Below are 20,310 nucleotides of genomic sequence, written 5' to 3'. Positions count from 1 at the left end.
ACAGGATGAACTGGGTATGGAAGGTTAAACAAGCTTGCGTGGCAAATTTTATTTTTATTTTTTGGTGATTTATATAGCGCAAACTTTTGATAGGCACGGGGAGATTAAGTGATTTGCCCAGAATCACAGGATGAGGACTGACCCCGAGGCTCGAACCTGGTTCGCCAGCTCCATAGCAGGCAGTCTAGCCGTCAGTCCACATCCTTCCCCATTACCCTGTACATGGGGATAGAATGAGTAGATTATTATGCAAAGTAAAAGGCTACTAACGTAATCAAATATACTCATTATCAGGGCACTGGTGAGAGATTTTGCTGACCGGAATGGTCAGTCGAAGCACATCTTTCAAATGATCGGAATCTGATACTGAACCGCTGTGTAAGTTATGGAGAAGAAAAGCTCAAGACGTTTCAAGAAACTTGCATGGATGCATATAGCATAGAGTTAGAAATGTTGTATGTCGAGTCCGTATTTTCCCGTCTCTGTAAAAGATCACAGCACCCTTAAACTTTTATTATACACTCCAACTTCAACATACTCAGGGTGCGGAACGTTCTAAAGATCCTTCTAAAGCAACTGCCAGAGGTTAGATCATAAGGCTGCCTAATGCATGCCTTTAAGCTGCAGAAAAGGGTTGTCATTGGTTTCTTGCACTTGATGCACACAGCACTTAACTGATTTCTCATAGAAGAGCTTCCTAAAATACATGGCCTAGAAGCAAGCTATGCTTTCAATCAATTAATCAATCAATCAATCAAGCAGAACATTTGTAGAGCACACTACTCACCTGTGAGGGTCTCAAGGCGCTGCACTTTAACCACACTGTAAATCAATTTTCTTGTGTTTGAATTTTAAACAAGGAAGCTTTCAACATTATGGAGTCACAGGTTGATTGAGCCGGGAGAACTTTATGTTGGGGACTTAGTGATGTTCACAGTGCCAAAAGTGTTATAATTTCATAATAAATACGTTTCACTACCACTCACCTTGCTTGTTTCTTGACTCTCTGGGTCGAAGGGTACCTGTTTCACCGCCAGTTCTCTGCCGGTGTCTGCATCGTAACACAGAAAAACCTCTCCAAATGCCCCTCTGCCGAGTAGTTTGCCCAATCTCCAGTTCACAGGAGTCTGGGGTGCTGCAGTAAAACCATTGGAATTTTTAGAAAAACAATTGAGATTTAGATCACAATATATCTCCAACTGTGCAAAAGAATGAACCAGACCTTGAGTGTGCCCTGCAAATACCAACTATGCACCCATGTTTCGTGGTGAGATAAAGACACTGGTATATATCAATGTACAATAAATGGAGCAACTCTCCATGTTTCTCTGGCACAACCCACATCCAGGCTCACAATGTAGTGGGAGAAGATCAGTGCCCATGAAAGTGATACCATTTTGTCTTCTTAAAATTGTATCTTTTCAATAACCACTTGAAATTTATGGTGAAGGAAAAAAATGGGAAATGCTTAAACCATGTGGTACACGCTAAAATGTAAATTCCTCATGAGTGTCCACATCATCACCTCCAGCTGCATGGCTTTAGCAAGGGATTTCATGGGTGAGTAGTTGTGCTTAACAAACACTGATTGATTGATCCAAGACTCAAGGTACATATCGAAGGCTTTTCACCCATAATCACTTTGGAGAGTTAAATATTACTTGACTAAGAAAACTTTTTTTCCCCATCACTGATTACATACTGACAAAAGTCATTCATCACAAATCACAGATTGCGTTCAGATTATCGGTGCCCACAAAATGGTGCAATGTTTTGAAGTCGAGGAGAGAAAATATTTTGCCACCATTGGGTTTGCAAAGGACCATGGGCTAATCCACATTTTCAATATTAAAACTCAAGAAAGAGCACATGAGATGAACACTACAGATCAGGCCTGTATGACTTACATTTACTCGGAAGGGGAGACAAGGATTTGAAGAAGGGGGCAGTCTGCTCGCAGCTGTGCCACCGCTTCTTCCTGGGCTCGTCATACTGGGCGGTGGCGAGCATGTTGTCCTCATTAAAGCTCCTCGTCCTGCTCGTTGAAACAATCTGGAAAAGATTATCCGGTGGTACGTAACTCCTTGGAAAGGTTCTGCGGCCTATGGGGTGAAAGGCACAAGGCGAACAATCAGTCAAACTGTACAGAGATTGGCCCTCTACTCTACATCCCTACGCTAAAGCAGAACTCGATTGAGAAGAGAACAAAATTCAAGTGACTTTCCTTTTTAGTGCTGTATTGTTTGTAATGTTTGACTTTTGCTCTGCAAGTTTGCACACTGCTAAGTAAGTTCACACACTGGAAAGCAAGTCTGCACACTGGTAAGCAAGTCTGCACACTGGTAAGCAAGTCTGCACACTGCTAAGCAAGTCTGCACACTGCTAAGCAAGTCTGCACACTGCTAAGCAAGTTCACACACTGGTAAGCAAGTCTGCACACTGCGAAGCAAGTCTGCACACTTCTAAGCAAGTCTGCACACTGCTAAGCAAGTTTGCACACTGGTAAGCAAGTTTGCACACTGGTAAGCAATCTCGCACACTGGTAAGGAAGTCTGCACACTGCTAAGCAAGTCTGCACACTGCTAAGCAAGTTTGCAGACCGGTAAGCAAGTTTGCACACTGGTAAGCAACCTCGCACACTGGTAAGCAATATCGCACACACTGCTAAGCAAGTCTGCACACTGCTAAGCAAGTTCACACACTGGTAAGCAAGTCTGCACACTGCGAAGCAAGTCTGCACACTGCTAAGCAAGTCTGCACACTGCTAAGCAAGTTTGCAGACCGGTAAGCAAGTTTGCACACTGGTAAGCAATCTTGCACACTGGTAAGCAATATCGCACACTGGTAAGCAAGTCTGAACACAGTTAAGCAAGTTTGCATACTGGTAAGCAAGTTTGCACACTGGTAAGCAATATCGCACACTGGTAAGCAATATCGCAAACTGGTAAGCAAGTCTGCACACTGCTAAGCAAGTCTGCACACTGCTAAGCAAGTTCAGAGACTGGTAAGCAAGTTTGCACACTGGTAAGAGATCTCGCACACTGGTAAGCAATATCGCACACTGGTAAGCAAGTCTGCACACTGGTAAGCAAGTTCGCAGACTGGTAAGCAAGTTTGTACACTGGTAAGCAATCTTGCACACTGGTAAGCAAGTTCACACACTAGAAAGCAAGTTCACACACTGGTAAGCAAGTTCACACACTGGTAAACAAGCTTGCATGCCAAAACAACACTGCATTCTTAAATGAACGCAAGCAACAGAATATATTCTCCTTCTATAATCTTAAAGCTCAGAACTCCCAAGAATTCAAGATGATTGGCTCAATGGCATTTGTCATTCAGCCCAATACCTGGGACCAGTATCTGGCCAAAGAAGGACAATCGCACAGCATATGGCTGAAAATGTTGTTAATGTTTGCAGAGGATAAATAGGCCCTTTGTACTATGCTGAATTGATTTTACCATCTCTTACGGCACTCTTACCATCGCTATAATCCTTACGGCTCTGGGAAAGGTGATACTGGCGGGGAAAGGTCCCTCCTTTTCCATACTTTTCATAAAGTGGAATTTCATAATCTTATTAGGGAGAAAATGAACCAGTTAGACAAATTACACATTCTTAAAAATCTGAAAAAAAAACATTTCTCTGCTTCAGATCTGATTGGACAAACACAAGTATGCTATACAGTAGTGACAAAAACATTTCTAAAGCATTAAATAATGTACATTGATGTTCATCCCACTGCAAGTTAATGTATATATTGATATACTAACTCTTTAAAATTTCAGCTAGAATGCAGCCTACTGTGTTATACACTTTGGTTCATTTGTTGTGTGTCATTCACGCATGCATGCATGCATATGTAGGGTAATTAGCAGTGCATGCCGATGGCTGAGTTAAGGCCTGTGGCCTGACCCAGCATCCACCCCATGCAGGCAGCCCTTCCCTACGCTTACCACGGCCATTGGGCATGCACAGCAGAGGATTGGTCACAGGGCCTGCCAATCACCTTGCAGAGAGACAAACGCACACTGTGCATGGGGTTGGCCCAAAGGAGTGCCCCGGGCGATGGGGTCCCCGGTACCTTTAGAGGCTCTGGGGCATACGGACCACCTATCCGTTTAACCTAAGGTTGTCACCGGGATATGGGGTCCCTGGTGCCTTTTAAGGCTTGTGGAGGTTGGCCCGCTATCTCCACTACCCCCTTTTTTTAACAAAAATCTGCAACAGGGGTTGTGGTCCCCAAGGCATCTTAGAGCCTTGGGGAGGGAGGCCATGCACCCTCCTTCCCCTAAATTACCTACCCGCCGCCCCACCCGGGGCCTTGCCCACCGCAAGGGGGGGATTTATTTTTACTGCGCGGGATCACTTATTTTGTGTGTGTTCATTTTACCCTCTAAAAATACCCGTGCCACCCAAATACCCTTTCCCACCCTGAACCCTAAAAATACCATGCCACCCAAACACCCTTACCTACCCTAAACTCAACCCTGAACCCTGAAAATACCCTTGCAATCCAAGGACCTTTACCAATTATAATCCCTAAAAATACACTTGCCACCCCAATACCCTTACCCACCCTAAACTCAACCATCCCTAAACCCAAAAATAGCCTTGCCACCCAAAACCCTTTACCATCCTAATCCTTAAAAATGCCCTTGCCAACCAAATACCCACCCTAAACCCTAACAATATCATTACCACCAAAAAACCCTACCCACCCCATAACCCTAAAAAACGTGCCTGCCCTAACATACATACATACATATTATATGACTTTGTGTGGTAAAGGGATTTGTGATGTAATGGATGCGTGGTAAAGGTAATGTGAGGTAATGACCGCGTTGTAAATGCTGTTTCTCATCAAGGCCTAGCACACACTATAGGTCACCTATAAATAGCAGAGGGTTCCTCTTTCCAGGAATTTGAAGATGAAACCACAGTCGGTGTCATCTAAGAGAATGTGCTGACAATTCATGCAAGTTGTATATCCTCCTGCCTCTGTGCAATGTGAGCAAGGGTTTAAATAGTATTGAGTGCAATTCTCGTTTGCACTTTGAATCCGCTAATCTTACCAAAACTGCAGAAGCACAGCGACCAGGTTGATTTCCAACCTGGCCATGCCAGCCAACAGCATAGGTTGAAAGGTGCTTGCCTGTCTGATGCATGCCAAGCATTTTTCTGGCAGCTAAATGTACTTCTAAAGGGGAAATGGTATACACAAAGGCTTCCTGTGAGACACTGCTTACGGTACCAAAGGACCAGCACTAATAGGTCAGTTTATGAAGCCCATGAAACTGGTAAGGTGGGAAAGTCCTCTAACCCAACTCTGCTGAGCCACAGCACAGCAATCAGGAGCAGGTCTCTCAGAGAAGCATATGCTCTTCTCCCGAATAGAAGCAGTCAGGCCACATATCTAAAAACAAGCATTTGCAATGCAATAGGTCTCACATTTACGAGACTTTGAGCTATTGGCATTGTAAATGACAATGCCTTTTATTCATGTGCTTTTTTTAAAAACGGATAAATAAAAGGGATTGTAATTTACAATGCCAATAGTTTGAACTCTCGCAAATGCGAGACCTGTTGCATTGCAAATGTGTTAGGAGAGAGTAGTCCTGATTTGTCCTGCCAGCGAGAGCAGGCAGTACAAAGATCTTTGCTCGGAGGCTGTAATTAAAGCCTACCGAGCAAAAACACATGTAACAGGGGGTGTCGCCAAGGGAGGTTATAAAATGGGAAAAGGTGATACTAAGGAGGGACTACTAAGCCTATTGACTGATGAAAAGCCACATGTTACAATGGACAATGACACAAGCCAATGAAAAAACTGGGTGGAGAGAGGGCGGAGCTTCACGTCCATACCTTAATACAGCATGTCTTGCAGAGCAGCGCATGCGCCGCCCAGGCTCGACCTAACAACAATGGTTCCTGCATTAAATTATCAGAAAAATTCATTTTTGAAAGGTTTTTGCAATCTATGTAGAATTAAAATAAAAGAGTAGTAAAACAATGGGAATCAAGCAGTAAGCAGGTACATCACAAGCTGTGACCAAATTGTGATTGTTTACTCAATAGAGAACTATGAAGTATGTTTGTGAAAAGTGCTCAGTGCGCAAATATGGTAGACGCAGTGAGTAAACATACATAAATGGTAAAAAAAAAGGAAAAAGACGCTACTCTCAGACTTATGCCCAAGAAGCCACCTATCTGTTAATTCAAAATCATGTGTATAGAGGCATACATGGATTTTCTTTAGAGGTTGAAGTTTGTGGCCAATCTACAAGTTATTTGTATACACTTTATGTAGGTTGCCTCACTGCATGCATCACGTTTGAGAATCGTGAACTTTTTACAACCAACAACAGACGTCTACCTTATTTTTCCAATTTCTTAATTATAGTTTCAAAGTGATTAAAATATCACAATGTTACTTGCAGTATACCTAGTTACTGATTGATTCAACTTATTTTATGAGTTTCTTGTTTTAATTCTACACTGATTGTAAAAACCTTTAATCATGATTTTTTGTAATTATTTAACACAGGAACCAGTGTTGCTTTTAGATATATAGGCCACTTCCGGTGTCTGGTTAGCCTTAGGTATGCCCTTGAGTTTGTGGATATAACACACGGTTTGGAAACCGGCAAAAGTTGGTCTATGGAGTCTTGACAAGGTGGAGCATGACTTTGGGTAGATGTTCAGGGTCAGTCCAGACTTTCCTTGCTTTTTTCTGCAGTGGATTGTGACTCAAAGTTTTCTAATCTCCTCATCCCTCATCCCACAAAGAGCTACTCTCACTTATTTGAGAAAAAAAATATTTATATAAGATAGTACTTACCTGCCACTGATGCCGCCGCCTTGCTTCTCTCCCAGTCTTTGACTTCCATGGGCTGGTGCATACTGCGCTAATCCGGATGCTGGGAATGCTATTACCCAGCATGAGAGAAGCACTGGAATTGCTCTGAGCAGCCTGGTTTGGCACTCAGACAGGGCCTGTGTGTTGGTTCTCCACCCGGCTGTGCAACACAGCTCGGGTTGGAGAAATGCTAAGTGCGCCTGTCAATTTGGCCATCCTAAGACAACCGGCCAAACCGACACGTGCACTTAGCTGTGCCCAGCACACCCCCCTGAAGCTCAGGATAGCCCCAGCCCGCCCTCTGACTCGGCTAGCTTTATTTCAGTGAAAATTATTATGATAATAAAATTGTTTTATTATCATTTTATTTTTCACATTTGCCTCAACTGGCTATCAGCAGAGGGGCGACACTCCTCAGCCATAATGGAGGAGTTGCCCATTTGCTTATCCACCAAGAGTACCTTTTGGGTTAATGGGAAATATGAATGGAGGCATTCCGCATACCTCCTACTGAAGCTATAAGGATTTACATTTCTCCACAGGTATGGGACTGAGAAGGAAACAGGTGAATGAAAACTCCTGGACAAACCCACTTGGATGTCAAACTTCCCACACTTGAGAGAAAAGAACTGTAAAAGGGGACGGTAGAAGCTTGGGCTACAGAGTACCCCAAAGATACACTAAAAGACTTAGTTAAAGTTTTGCAGATGCAGTAAAGTCCATCAGGGTGGCAGAAGATATTTCGTCTGCCACCCTGCCAGACTACCGTCCGCCAGATTTAGCGGACACCACTGGGCAAACAGTAATCTCTATACCTTGACATGAGCTGCTGTCATGGCTTGTCCTATCTAGGTCCAAAATATTTGGTGAATCTCAGCTGTCAGTTTAATTGCCCTTCACCAAACTTTACCAAAGTTTTTGTTTTTAAAAAACAATCTCCCAAGTGTTTTTGTTTGTACTGAAAAACAAATAACTAGTGACCTTGACACCAAAAGAGTTTCTTCCCTAGGTGTGGAGGGTCATTGTTTGTGTTTTTCTCTCACTGCCTGGTGGTGAGAGACAGAAAAAAAGACATCATACCATCCACCTTAAATAGGGTGAACAGACTAATGCCGTTCGCCTGCCAGCCCTTAATCTGTTCGGTTGTAGTAGGCAGCGTTCTGTCGACAAGAGCCAACAAAAAGCCGAGGGTCCGTCCGATACTAAATGAGGCGGGTGGACTGTCAGTTTGGCAGACAGAGTACTCATTCTTGTTTGCGACAGAGTATCCGGGCTACCACACTGAAAACCATACTTTAAAACTCAATTTCCTTAACATACCACCTTTAGCCACAGCTCACAAACTAAGGGAAAGAGTGTCGGCAGGAAAAAGGGGAAGGAACAAAGGAGAAGGAGAGCTAGTAATAGCAGACACTCATCCAGACCCTCTCTTTATACACAGACATGGTATTAACTCTATGTATAGAATGGGCTTACTTCAAGTACAATACTGCAGGAAGACCCAATAAACCACTGTACTGTGCTATCCATAGTCAAAGTTGCCATACTCCCGGCTAGCCTGCAAAACTTGTGCACAAAGTATGATGGTTCCTGATCACTTCCTAAAGGATGGATGTGCCCTCAAAAAATGGAAAAACAAATAAATTAAAATATTTTAGAAGTTTTACAGGGAGAAGACTGACTTCCCACATAGACTGATCAGTGGAACATTGTATTTTTTAGAGTCGGGATATCATATATTAATTTCTTGGGATTGCCCTGCATGACAGCATGAATGTGTTCCAATGGGGGTTCCAACTCTGTTATGAAGAACTTTCAAACTGAAATAGCAACAACGAGGAGCACTATGACTACCATGTGGTCTGTTTATGGGTTGTCATTACACAGTCCCAACACTGTGAACTCAACCTTTCATCCTTCTGAGGTTGGTAAACTAGGTACTATTGATCTAGATAACATTTATCACCTAACATCATTTTCAAGGTCTAATACGTTTATAAAAATAGTACTACTACATTTTACTCCTGCTCTTCGGTTCACGCTGTAAAGAAATATGACAAAAAACGTACAAACTCTTAACACAATCATCAATAGCCAACTGTGTTATGCTGAGTAGAAAAAGGATGGGAGTATAGCGTTTTTCACTAATTGTTAAAGCTAAAATAGCAACTGTGGTGTTGGTGTATTATTCCAACACTGTCATCAGAACAAAGAAAAGGAAGGCTCCAAGTGGTAGGTTTCTCCATTACAGTCAAGTATAGCGATCGCCTTTATTGCTGGATATGTATTTTTATGAAAATGCTAACCAGGCGGAATCCACCTTTTGTTGGATCACCTACAGAGGAGAGAGTCAAAGAGATAAAAACAAAAAAAGCTTTGTGCTGGACTCAAAAGCAGACTAGATTTCGAACTTGAACATGGGCTGGCCTCCATTACCGAAACTGATAATGGTCTAGTCAAGAGCGGATGGCCCATTTTTGTATTCTGAATGGCTGCCCAGCAGTATAATATTAAGTTATTGTGGAAACTATGCTGGTGGCAACTGCAACTCCCTCAAAGTAGCCGATATCACACCCTTTACTAGGAGCTTGTTTCTGGGGCAGGAGTTTCAACCATCTGACAACAGCATAAACAACAGCTGAGTATTCATGTGTCTAGGAATACAGTATTTCATTAATAATTGATTTTGGTGACAAACGGTGGTGTATTTCAGGTGTTGCAAAGAAGTAACGCTCACCTTCCCACTCCATGTAGAACTAGAGGCCAGATGTACAACAACTGGTCGCAAAATGCTAGTCACACTTTGCAACTTGTATTTTTGTTACATATGGCAAACCTCTTGTGGAGGTTTGGTTTCTACCTTCTCAGGCAAAACCCCTTTTAGAGATGCCTGCATTTTTCATCACATCGAAACCAGAGTCCTCAACCAATATGGCCGTCACATTTCTGCCTCAAACCTGTACAAACTATTGAATTAAGAATTGATGCCTTATTCATCTCTGCATTAATGGCATAGAGGACGTAGAAAGGGGAAAAAAACTGTTTCACAGAAGTGGGCCCAGAGGCAGGGTGCATGGAGACGTGGTTATGACTTCCAGGAATCTGCTGCTCAGTTTGTCAAGCATCTGACAGACATAGGCTTGGGCTGTGTCTGCAACTTTTAGATTTTTTATTGATTTAAAACATGTTACTCATCTGTATGCTTTATCTTATACACAGAACAAAAGATGAAGTTGAGTTGTTCTCTGTAATCAGTATTTACCTTGAGTCCGACAGGCACTGCTCAAATGCTTGGTTCTTTTTAGCACTACTTTTTTTGCCAAACATGTGTTTTCAAAATACAGGCACATTGCCACCAGGGCAGTTTCTTATATTCAAAAATGCAATCGTCTCGTACAAGTTTCCATGACCTCATGTACTTGAAAATTATGCTTGGTAATGCATCAAACGTTCCAGTCTTTAACTTCCGTCAGCTTAGGCATGTTATTCATTCCTAGGACTTTAACTGTATCTGCTGCCAGTAACAGAACCAATGACACAAGCCAGCCATTTCACAGCTGTCAATCACCCACAAGTGGCTGCAACAGAAAAACCAATGAACCGGAAGCTTTCATTCGGCGTACTGAATCGCCATCAAAGTGCGTCAGTGCCGCGCGACGCACTCCTCTTTAACGTCTTGTGTGCACAGGTCATCAAAAGGCGCTAACGAGAAGCTCAGGTGGTGGCGGGGAGGCAGGGAAAGGTCTCCGGCACAGAGGCAATTGGACATGAGAAAAATGCACTTCCTGGTTTACACAGCCTCATTGAGGTGAGCCCAAGTATGTTGCTATGGGTGTATCATTATCATTGACCTCTCATTAAATAAAGATTTGTGTGACTGTGACACACATTTCATCTGGTTTTATAGGCATATCTTCTCAAAACATGGGATGTCTCCAGACACTGACAAACAGGAATCTCTCATGTTAGCAACATGCCAGGTCTCGGGTAGGATCTGGAGATGGTCAGTTACTGTTCATGGTACATTTTGGGACTTTAAATCCACCTGCACAGTCATGCGAGACCTCACCAGTAGAAGCCAGGCATATACTTTGCCGCAGCATTGCCAAATCGCATTCGAGACATCAAGTCACAAAGCGTCTGGTCTTTAATTTGACCACGCGTCAGGCACACAGAGCAGCCCTGAAGATCTAAGTGCTATTACTGTTGCCGGGCATGATCTAGAAGCCTCGACACATCATTGGTAATGGCAGCAGAAGCCTGACAATACAAAAGAAGTATTAGCAAGTCGAAAAGGAAAGTCTGGCATAATATGGGTCTGCAAAGACTATCATTTGCTTTCATATGAGGCTGGATGTTTACAGCAATCACGGATCATCAACAAATTTCGGCAATCCCGCGGAGAAGATGCGCCCACTGCAGGATGATCCCATCAGAAATATTAATAGATCTGGGAAAGAACAGAATCCTACCAATTTATTCTCATATTTTCCATTGGCATGTTGCGACACAAGGCCATCAATTGCTGAAAAATCTAACAGTTATGTTGGGAGATGATTTCTCTCCCTCAGCATTGAACCCATGCTTCATGGACATGTTCGGCTACCAGACAAACATCACTGTGAGGAGGAAACCCTAGGAAGCTGATTAGTTGGGGTACCTTCTGGATATGCAAACAAAAAGCAGAGTCAGAGAGAGCAGCCAAAAAAGGTCTCCGGCACACAGGAGACCATACATCTGCGACTGGATCCCCTGCATTTACAACTGAAACTCTTTAGAGCCAGTCCTGATATGTTTTTCAGTACAATGTTGTGATTCAGTCGAGCAGCCGATTGTTATTTTGTGTAATTGCTGAAACAAAGTACTTCGACCTAATTACTAATATCTATGATCAGTGGACAGAACATCAAATTCCATGCCTCCTTGAATGGGGGCAACTAAAGCAGGGGATTATGTCTAAGAAAAAGTCAACACAAACAGAACTCTCTGCTAAGTTCCTTATTCACAAACTCTGGGTATCTAAACTGAGTCTAGGTGTGAAAACCATCATCTTGGGTGAGGGGCTCGGTTAATTCCACATTCCTGATTCATGGAATCAAAATCTGCAACATTTATGCCCACAGAGAGAACTTGATACTGTTGACAATTGTCTAGAATGTAGAATGTCCAACAGTCATAACTTTAGGGGGCGGGTGGGGTAGGGAGGGTTGTGACTGGGTGATGGCCAAGCAAAATGCTAAAAAACTTATCAGCATGTGGGCACTGACAAACATTGTGCATTATATTTCACACCATGGGAAACATATACGAATAATCATGCAGAAGGTAGGAGTAAGTACATTTCTAGCTTGGTACAGCGAAGAGAACATCCTCCTGTTTCATGTGGGTGCAGACAAAATGGTTTAACTGAAGACCAAAAATGCATTCCTATAGTAGTAAAAATAATTTGATTCATATAGGCATGCAAGGCCACCTGAGGAGGATAGACAAAATTAAATGTTTGACAAATTTAGATACAATTCCAGACCTAACCCTTAGGTGGCAGAATATTGCACAGTATGTGAGTCTAGGCATAGGTTCACACTGCCAAACAAAATGGTTTGGTAGATGAATGTAGCAACTAACTAAACATGCCTTTGTAGATTCTCTAGGTACTAACCAATTTTAAGACCACGATCCATTGTCAAAATATTAATTTGTTCGAAGTAGAGCTCTGTTCTCGAAACATGCCATGCAGCTGAAATTCCATAATCTTGCTGCCATTAAATTGGTGATAATTGCATTACTCACCTTCACTCTTTGCCAGCAGCATAACAAAAGCTTGAGGCGAGCTCGGAGAGTATGTATCCAAGAGGTATGAGAGAGATACGGTATCTTTGCAATAGCTCTCTTGCAGTGGTAGTTAGCACTCTGCTTTATGTTGGCGTCGAGTACCACATTGGGTGTGACATCACTAGAGCCATATAAAAACACACCACCCCTGACATCAGTTCTTCATTCATTTGTTTCTGAAGTCTTAGAGAGAGAGAAAGGGACAGTAAAATTATAACTGGTAGATATGCAGCACACCAAACTAAGGACCTGATTTTAGATATCGGCGGACGGATTACTCCGTCACAACAGGGACGGCTATCCTGTCCGCAGGAATCTAAACCCCATAATATCCTATGGGATTAAGATTTCGGCAGACAGGATATCCATCCCCATAGTGACAGAGTAACCCGTTCGCCAATATTTAAATTTGGCCCTAAATTGGAACCTTATAAATGTGATATATATGACCACTCCTCAGATTGGAGAGGCATATGGGATTGGTGAGGAACCTGCAGGAAGTATCCACCACTTTTACACCAGAAGGTGAATAACTTCTTCTGATGGATACTTTGACATCATATTTTAATAGACATTGCACCAGTGCTTCTCCCAGGTAGTGGGTCTGAGAAAATTGTCACATCTAAAGCTCCTGGGTTATTGAGGCAACTTGGAGTTTTCAGTTCAAGCAGTAATGCTTAGCGAATGTATAAATCGATGCCCAATTTGCTGCATAATATGTATACTGGATAAGCACACCCCTACTTAAGGTCAAAGAAATTGCCTTTAGCCTGGTGGAATGGGTTCTAATACCTTCTGGAGGTTCTTATTCAGCAAGAGCATAGCAGACCTTAATGCAAAACTTGATCCACATATAGTCCTCTTCTGGACAGCTTTGCTTTTCTTGGTGCCCCCATATCAGACAAAAAGCATGTCATGATATAGGTAATCCTTAACCCTGTCGATTTAGTAGATGTCCACAGTATGGGGGTGGAAACTAGGCAGTCTCTGTTTCTTCTTAATAGAATGAAGTGGAGGATAAAACATACATGGGAAGTGTAATGAACGACCCACAAGGAATTGGGCTACCACCTTCAGAAGAATGGACATTTTAGTTTTCAAAACCAGCATATGTGGAAAGAAAGAGCAGAATGGGGCTCAGACACACAGTGATTGAAGCTCATGATATGCAACGCTGATGAGATGGCCATCAAAACACAGTTTTAATTACCAAAAACAACATGGACCACCAAATAACAGCATGAGATCATCTCACCCCCAGGACACCACCAACATCATGAACTCCATTCAATTAGGAGCCCCCACAGACCTCTGCCCGCACCACATTTTCTACCTCAGAGGATCAGCAGCGAGTGCATCACCATCTTCAACTTCTCACTCGCCAAGGCCACCTTTCACAAAGACTGGAAACATGCAGAAGTCAAACACACATGGAAAAACAATGTGCCGAACCGAGGAAATCAAGATCTACCGCCCCATCTCCCTTCCCCGCCAAGGTCCTGGAAAAAGCCACCAACCAATAACTCACTAAATAGTCAAGGTTTTGGGGAGGGTGGTTTTAGGTAAATTGACCACCTGGCTAGAGGAAACCAATACACTTTCACCTTTACAGTACGGTTTCCGTAAGGGACGTAGTACAATTGACCAAAGCCTAAATCTACAGTTGATTATTGGGAAGTACACCTTAGCTAAGCCAGGTTCATTGTTTATCGCTTTCATGGATCTGTCCTCGGCGTTTGACCGGGTAAACAGATCCAAACTGTGGGGCCAGCTCCTTAATATCGGAACAGACCCCAACATAGTTTATTTCCTAGCAGATCTCCATAGGGATCTTACAGCAACGGTCCGCTACGATAGAAAGGGGAACTGCACGGAGAAAATTAGCATTATTAACGGTGTGAGACAGGGGTGCATTCTTGCTCCCCTGCTCTTTACACTATATATCAACGACCTTGGCAAAGCTTTGAGTGGAGTTTGTAAGGATATCCCGAAGGCTGGGAAATATCTACTGCCTGCCTTACTGTATGCGGATGACGCTGCCCTCCTAGCTAGAACCTCACTAGGACTCCAACGCCTGCTGAACTCCTTTTATGCTTTTATGAATAAACTTGACCCGAGTGTTAATTTTGGGAAGTCCCACGTCATGGTAGTAGGTCACAAAGCCAAGTCAAGGAAAAATGTGATGTCATTATTTTGCAATAAACACAAGCTGTCACGAGTTTCTAGATTTCCCTATTTGGGGGTGGTCTTCGATGAGGGCTCCACGTGGAACCCCCAACTGGTGGAGAAAAAAACTTCCCTGGCACGTTCAATCTCAGCAGTACTAAGATTCTCCCGTAAACTAGGAGTGAAACCCATTGAGGCAGTACTAAAAGTATACGCCTCCAAATGTACTGCAATTGCCACGTATGGGGCCGACTTGTGGGGCTTTAAACAGGTCTCATCGCTCCAGGTCTCAGAGGACAATTTTTTAAAAACTCTTCTTTCCTTGCCTAATTCTACCGCAAATTACATAGTCCACCAGGAGTGTGGTGTAGGCTATCTGGAAGACAAAATTGCCCTGGCCCCCTTATTAAAATGGTTGGCAGTTTGGTTAAACCCAGAGCTTGATGTAAACCACGAAATCTTAAAAGATTGCTTAAGCCTGGACCACTGGGATAAAATCACCTGGTTGAAGTACGTGCAACAAATGTGTGTAAAACTGGGACGACCAGAATTGTTTGATAAACCTACAAGCTTGGTGAAAGGGGACATGAAATGGGTCAAAAATACCTTCTTGCTAAATAGAGGAATGGATAGAGAGGGCAGGGAGCTGCTCAAATCCTCTGTCAGGTCCCACCAGCTGATTGCCTCACCCGACCCTGAACCGGAACTGTACCTCAAAGTTGTGAATAACGCTAATCACAGGTACCTGTTAACAAGGTTCCGTTTGAATAAAATACATCTTTTAATTTCTGGCCGCCCTGTTTGGACTAGGAGTAAGGACCTAGCATTATGCAAATGTGATGGTTGCTCAATCATGGACACGGCTCATTTTTTGTTTTTCTGTGACCACTTCAAAGGTATTAGACTTAAATTTATTATACCATTACTAAAAGGAAAGGGTTTTAGGCAAGTGAAGCCAGCCCTGCTGTACCTTCAACTGTTGGCAGAGATTTGGGTCATTTTCAATGTGGCTAAATTTTTAACCATCGCAACGAGACTTGGCAAAAAGATTGCTTGGCCTTAGAGGACTTCTTATAAATATAAACTACTGTTTAAAACTTTAATCAAGGTCACTGATGTGTACACTGTTGTTTTTAAAAGGAAAAAATATCCTGCCATTATACTCTGTATATTTCTGTTTTTTATCCATGTTATATGTTATATTTTATCCTGGGTGGGTTGTGGATTGTTTTAATGCTTGTACACTTTTATGTTTTTTGTGATTTAAACCGAATAAAGTATCTTTTGAATTGAACTCACTAAATATCTAGAGCAGAATCTTCTCCTAGACACATCTCAATCCAGATTCTGCACCAACCACAGCATCAAGACTGCCTTGATAGCGGCAAGCGATGACATCAGAGCCCTCCTCGGACAGGGAAACAGATCCTCCTCGATCTCTAAGCAGCCTTCGACATCGTATCTCATCAAACCCTGATCAGAAAACTGCATCATATCGTTATTTAAGGTAACACCCTCAAATGGAGTTCCTCCTTCCCCATAGGAAGAACGCAGAAAGTCTGTCTACCTTCATTCACCTCCGAACACAAGGACATCATCTGTGGTGTCCCCCAAGGATCCTACCTCAGCCCCACCCTCTTCAATATCTATATGACCACTTTGGCCAACATTGTCAGGTCTCACGGACTAGACATCATATCCTGTACAGACAACTCTCAGCTCATCCTCTCGCTCTCAGCAGATCCCACCAACACAAGAACCAACTCCCATAGGTGCATGAAGAGCATTAAAGACTGGATAAAGGACACCTACCTGAAGCTCAATACAGACAAAATGGAAGTGCTGATCTTCGGCAACAATACCACCCCTTGGAATGACTCCTGGTGGCCCTCAGCACTAGGACCATCACCCAAACGGACCTGCCACACCAGAAACATCGGCACTATACTGGACAGCAAAGGGACCATGAAGTGGCAGATCAACGCAGTCTCCTATACCAGCTTTTTCACACTTTGCATGTTAAGAAAAATCTTCAAATGGCTCCCCTGAACACCAGACGTTCCGTCACTCAGGCCCTGATCACCAACCAATAAGACTACGGCAATGCCCTCTACAAAGGGATCATCACACACCTTCTGCAGAGACTCCAGGCCATACAGAACTCTGCCATCGAACTCAACCTAGACCTTCCCAGACAGACCCACACATTCCTCCAGCTCAGAAAACTCCACTTGCTCCCTATACAGAAGAGATGCCCATTCAAGCTGATGGCCCATTCCTACAAAACACTGCACAACCAAGGACAAACCTACATCAATCACCGCCTGAACTTCCATCATCCTACATCAACCACCGCCTGAACTTCCATCATCCTACCAGACAACTATGCTCTGCCTTCCTCTCACTCACCCACACCCTTTGCATCCACCGATGCAACAGGGGGGGGGACGTTCCTTCTCCTACCTTACATCAAAAACCTGGAACAACCTCCCTCTGCAGCTATGGACCTCCACCTCTCTACTGGAATTCTGGAGAGCACCTAAGACCTGGCTTTTCGATTGAGTCCCCATTTCCACCGTGACCATAATGGGCCTGGATACTCTTTTGTGTGATTAGTTGCGCTATATAATTCCACTGATTAATTGATTGAAACCTACTACTGGCAGCTAAGCATAGGCTTGAATTGAGTCCCCATCAGAAATGTTAGAACCAAATTAAGGTCACACTGAGGCATAATGAACAGGCAAAAGGGAAACATGTATAACAGTACCTTAACAACTCATAACTATCAGGAGCTTAAACAGAGCAGGTTGGTCTAGTAGAAAAATTAATACTAACAAAGATGAAATGTAACCTTTAACAGTGCAAAATGTACAACTGTGCTGGGCTAAAAAAAAGCACAACACTTCTGAGAGATGTACCATGAGAGGGTCAGGAAACAAATCAGTACCATCGCCCATGTGAACCGTCCTCTTAATGGGATGACATTCAGACAGAAAGATATCTATCACCTCCAGTGGTAGATGAAAGGAGCTCAGATGTCCCTGCTTAATCTCCAGGTGTGAAGGTGGAGGCTCCGGAGGTTGGGCTGCTTCCCCTCCGACTATGAGAGGAAGTAAGCTGTTAGTGGAAGAAGAGGGGAACAAAGATAGGTGTAGTAGGTCTCCATAACACACTGTCTGTTGTCAGTCTTGAGTGATCAGGATATCTGTGCCCAGACTTGGAGAAGGTTCCTTAGCACCCAAAGAATTAGAGGGATGGGAGGGTATGCACATAGTATGATAAAGCCCCATGTTATGCAGAGAGCATCCGCCAGGGCTCCTTGGAACAGAAAATGAAAAGCACTAAGCAGGGGGCACTGCATATACTTGTGAGTGGGGAAAAGGTCCACCAGAGGGGGACTCCAGGGAGCAAAGATGGACTGTACCACTTCCAGATAAAAGCATCACTCATGGTGTGCAAGATGACGGCGACTGAAGATGCCAGCTCTCATATCATGACAATTTGCTAGATGATTGCCAACCAGCTAAATCCTGTGCTCACAAGCCCAGGCTTAAGTCTCAATGGTTCCTGGCACAGAATCCAGGACCCACTGAACCTAGTTGTCCATAAGTATCTGTGTAGACTAAACTCAAAGGCACGGCAGCTTTAGAGCCTGATGAAATGCCCAAACCTCGAGCCACTTGATGGGAAAAGCCTGCTTCACTAGAGACCAAAGTCCTCTCAGTTCTCTAGCTCCTCCAAGTGGGCACTGCACTGTAAAATGGAGGCATCCATCACCATGGGGCTACTGCTGGCAGTTGCCAAGTCTTACCACAGCGGAGTTTCTTCATTACCAAGCACCATTGGAGGTCCTCCAAAGCATCTGGAGAGATCTTGAGGTTGTCATTTAGATTGCTGCTGTACTTGAACCATTGCAGACAGAAACACTGCTGTTACAACATCATTTGCCAGGGGACTGGGGTTGCCAGGAGGCAGCAAGGAGCAGCAGGCCTAGTAGGCAAAAGACCAACAGGGCCGGAACACGAGCTCCCTCCTGAAACACCAGAATTCTATCCCAAATGTCCCGTATCCCCGGAGAGGGAGGGAAGGCTCTGAGAAATGTTTTATCAAGCTCCTCCCTTATGAACAGAAGGCGTTTTGAGGGCACTAAGTGTGACTTAGGCAGGTAAATGATAAAGCCAAGTCAATCGGGAACCAGCTGTGGTGAGCCAGCCTTGAGGACGCAATTGTCCAGGTACAAGAAATAACAAGATCCCACTCCTGCACAAATGTGCAGATACCACTGCGATTACCTTGGTGAGACTCCCAGTGCCACTGTTAATCTGATTGGGAGACCGCAATTTGTTAGAGGGTGGAGCCCCCAAAAAATGTAAGCATCTCCTATGTGACTGCTGGATCAAACATGTAAGTAAGCATCTTGCAAGTCGAGGTTCACCATTCAGTCACCCAGTCTTAGGGCCAGAAGAACCTGTGCCGGGGACAATTTCTTCAATTCCTCCTTGCAGAGTAAAATATTCAAGTCCCTGAAGTGTAGAATGGGATGTAAGTATTTATGTATGCATGTATTTATATGGTAATTCTACACTGCAAACATGGGCCCTATTACAATGAGTACCCCGGGGTTGCGACTGGTGTTTGCGTCTGTTTTATGCGCCCACAGGGCACTTTGGTATTACAGAAGGGGGCGCAGGCGCTTGTGCATTCCCTTCATTAATACCGATAGTGCTGACCCACCTAAGGGCCAACGTTACCATCAGAGGGCATTTCCTCATTTGCATAGGGGTGTGACATTTGCAAATGAAGGAATTCCTTTGCCTCTGCGTGTGTGCCATATTACAGACGTGGGCGCAGAGACAAAAGCTGTCAGGGGGCACACTCACAGTGCACCACCTCCTAGGCCCCATAAATACAACGAGTAACAGCAGAAGAAGCTGGGTTGTAAATGGCTAATGCATTGTGATGCAGTGTTCTTTAAAAAAGGTAAGACTTAAACTCTTTCCTAAATTGGAGAAGTGCTGGAATGCTACTGAAGGATACAGGGATGTTGTTTCGGATCCTGGGTCCATAGATGGAAAAGCCCTGCTGCCTTGTTTTTTAAATTTGTTACACTTATCAGTCTGCAGCCTGATGGTGTCCTGGCTGCGGGTGTGCCGAGAACCACCAGAGATGGCGATCTTGTCTGCAAGATAAGTCAGGGTGCTGCTCATGATGGCTCTGTAAATGATGCAGCTGGTTTAAAAGATGGTGCAGGCTGGCAAGTAAAGCCAATGGCATTCCATCAGGATGGGCGTGATTTGATCATATTTCTTCAGGCCCTGGATGAGATATGCTGCGTCACGAAGAAAGCCCCTAAAGGATCCAGTGTGCAGCCAGTGAGCCCGTAGACTTGGGCATTACCACCATTCCAGGTGCGAGAGAACGAGCGCATTGACAACAGTCCTGAAGGTGC

At 43.8% G+C, this 20,310-nt stretch overlaps 1 protein-coding gene across 4 annotated transcripts in view; it reads right to left on the bottom strand.

Annotated features, from left to right (window-relative positions):
- Positions 1-20,310, bottom strand: part of LOC147684983 (mitogen-activated protein kinase kinase kinase 3-like) — a 424,161-nt gene that overhangs the window by 50,351 nt on the left and 353,500 nt on the right. For all 4 annotated transcript variants that reach the window (XM_086940880.1, XM_086940882.1, XM_086940881.1 and 1 more), the window contains exons 11-13: positions 3,484-3,576; positions 1,908-2,102; positions 987-1,135 (exon numbers count right to left, since the gene is read on the bottom strand). In XM_086940880.1, the coding sequence (XP_086797006.1) occupies positions 987-1,135; positions 1,908-2,102; positions 3,484-3,576 (437 nt within the window). The remainder of the gene's footprint in view (positions 1-986; positions 1,136-1,907; positions 2,103-3,483; positions 3,577-20,310) is intronic.

The sequence above is a fragment of the Lissotriton vulgaris genome, chromosome 10 (genome assembly GCF_964263255.1).
Source record: "Lissotriton vulgaris chromosome 10, aLisVul1.2, whole genome shotgun sequence".
Taxonomy (NCBI): Eukaryota; Metazoa; Chordata; class Amphibia; order Caudata; family Salamandridae; genus Lissotriton; species Lissotriton vulgaris.
The sequence above is the reverse complement of the archived record's forward strand: the minus strand, read 5'-3'. Positions and strand labels throughout refer to the sequence as shown.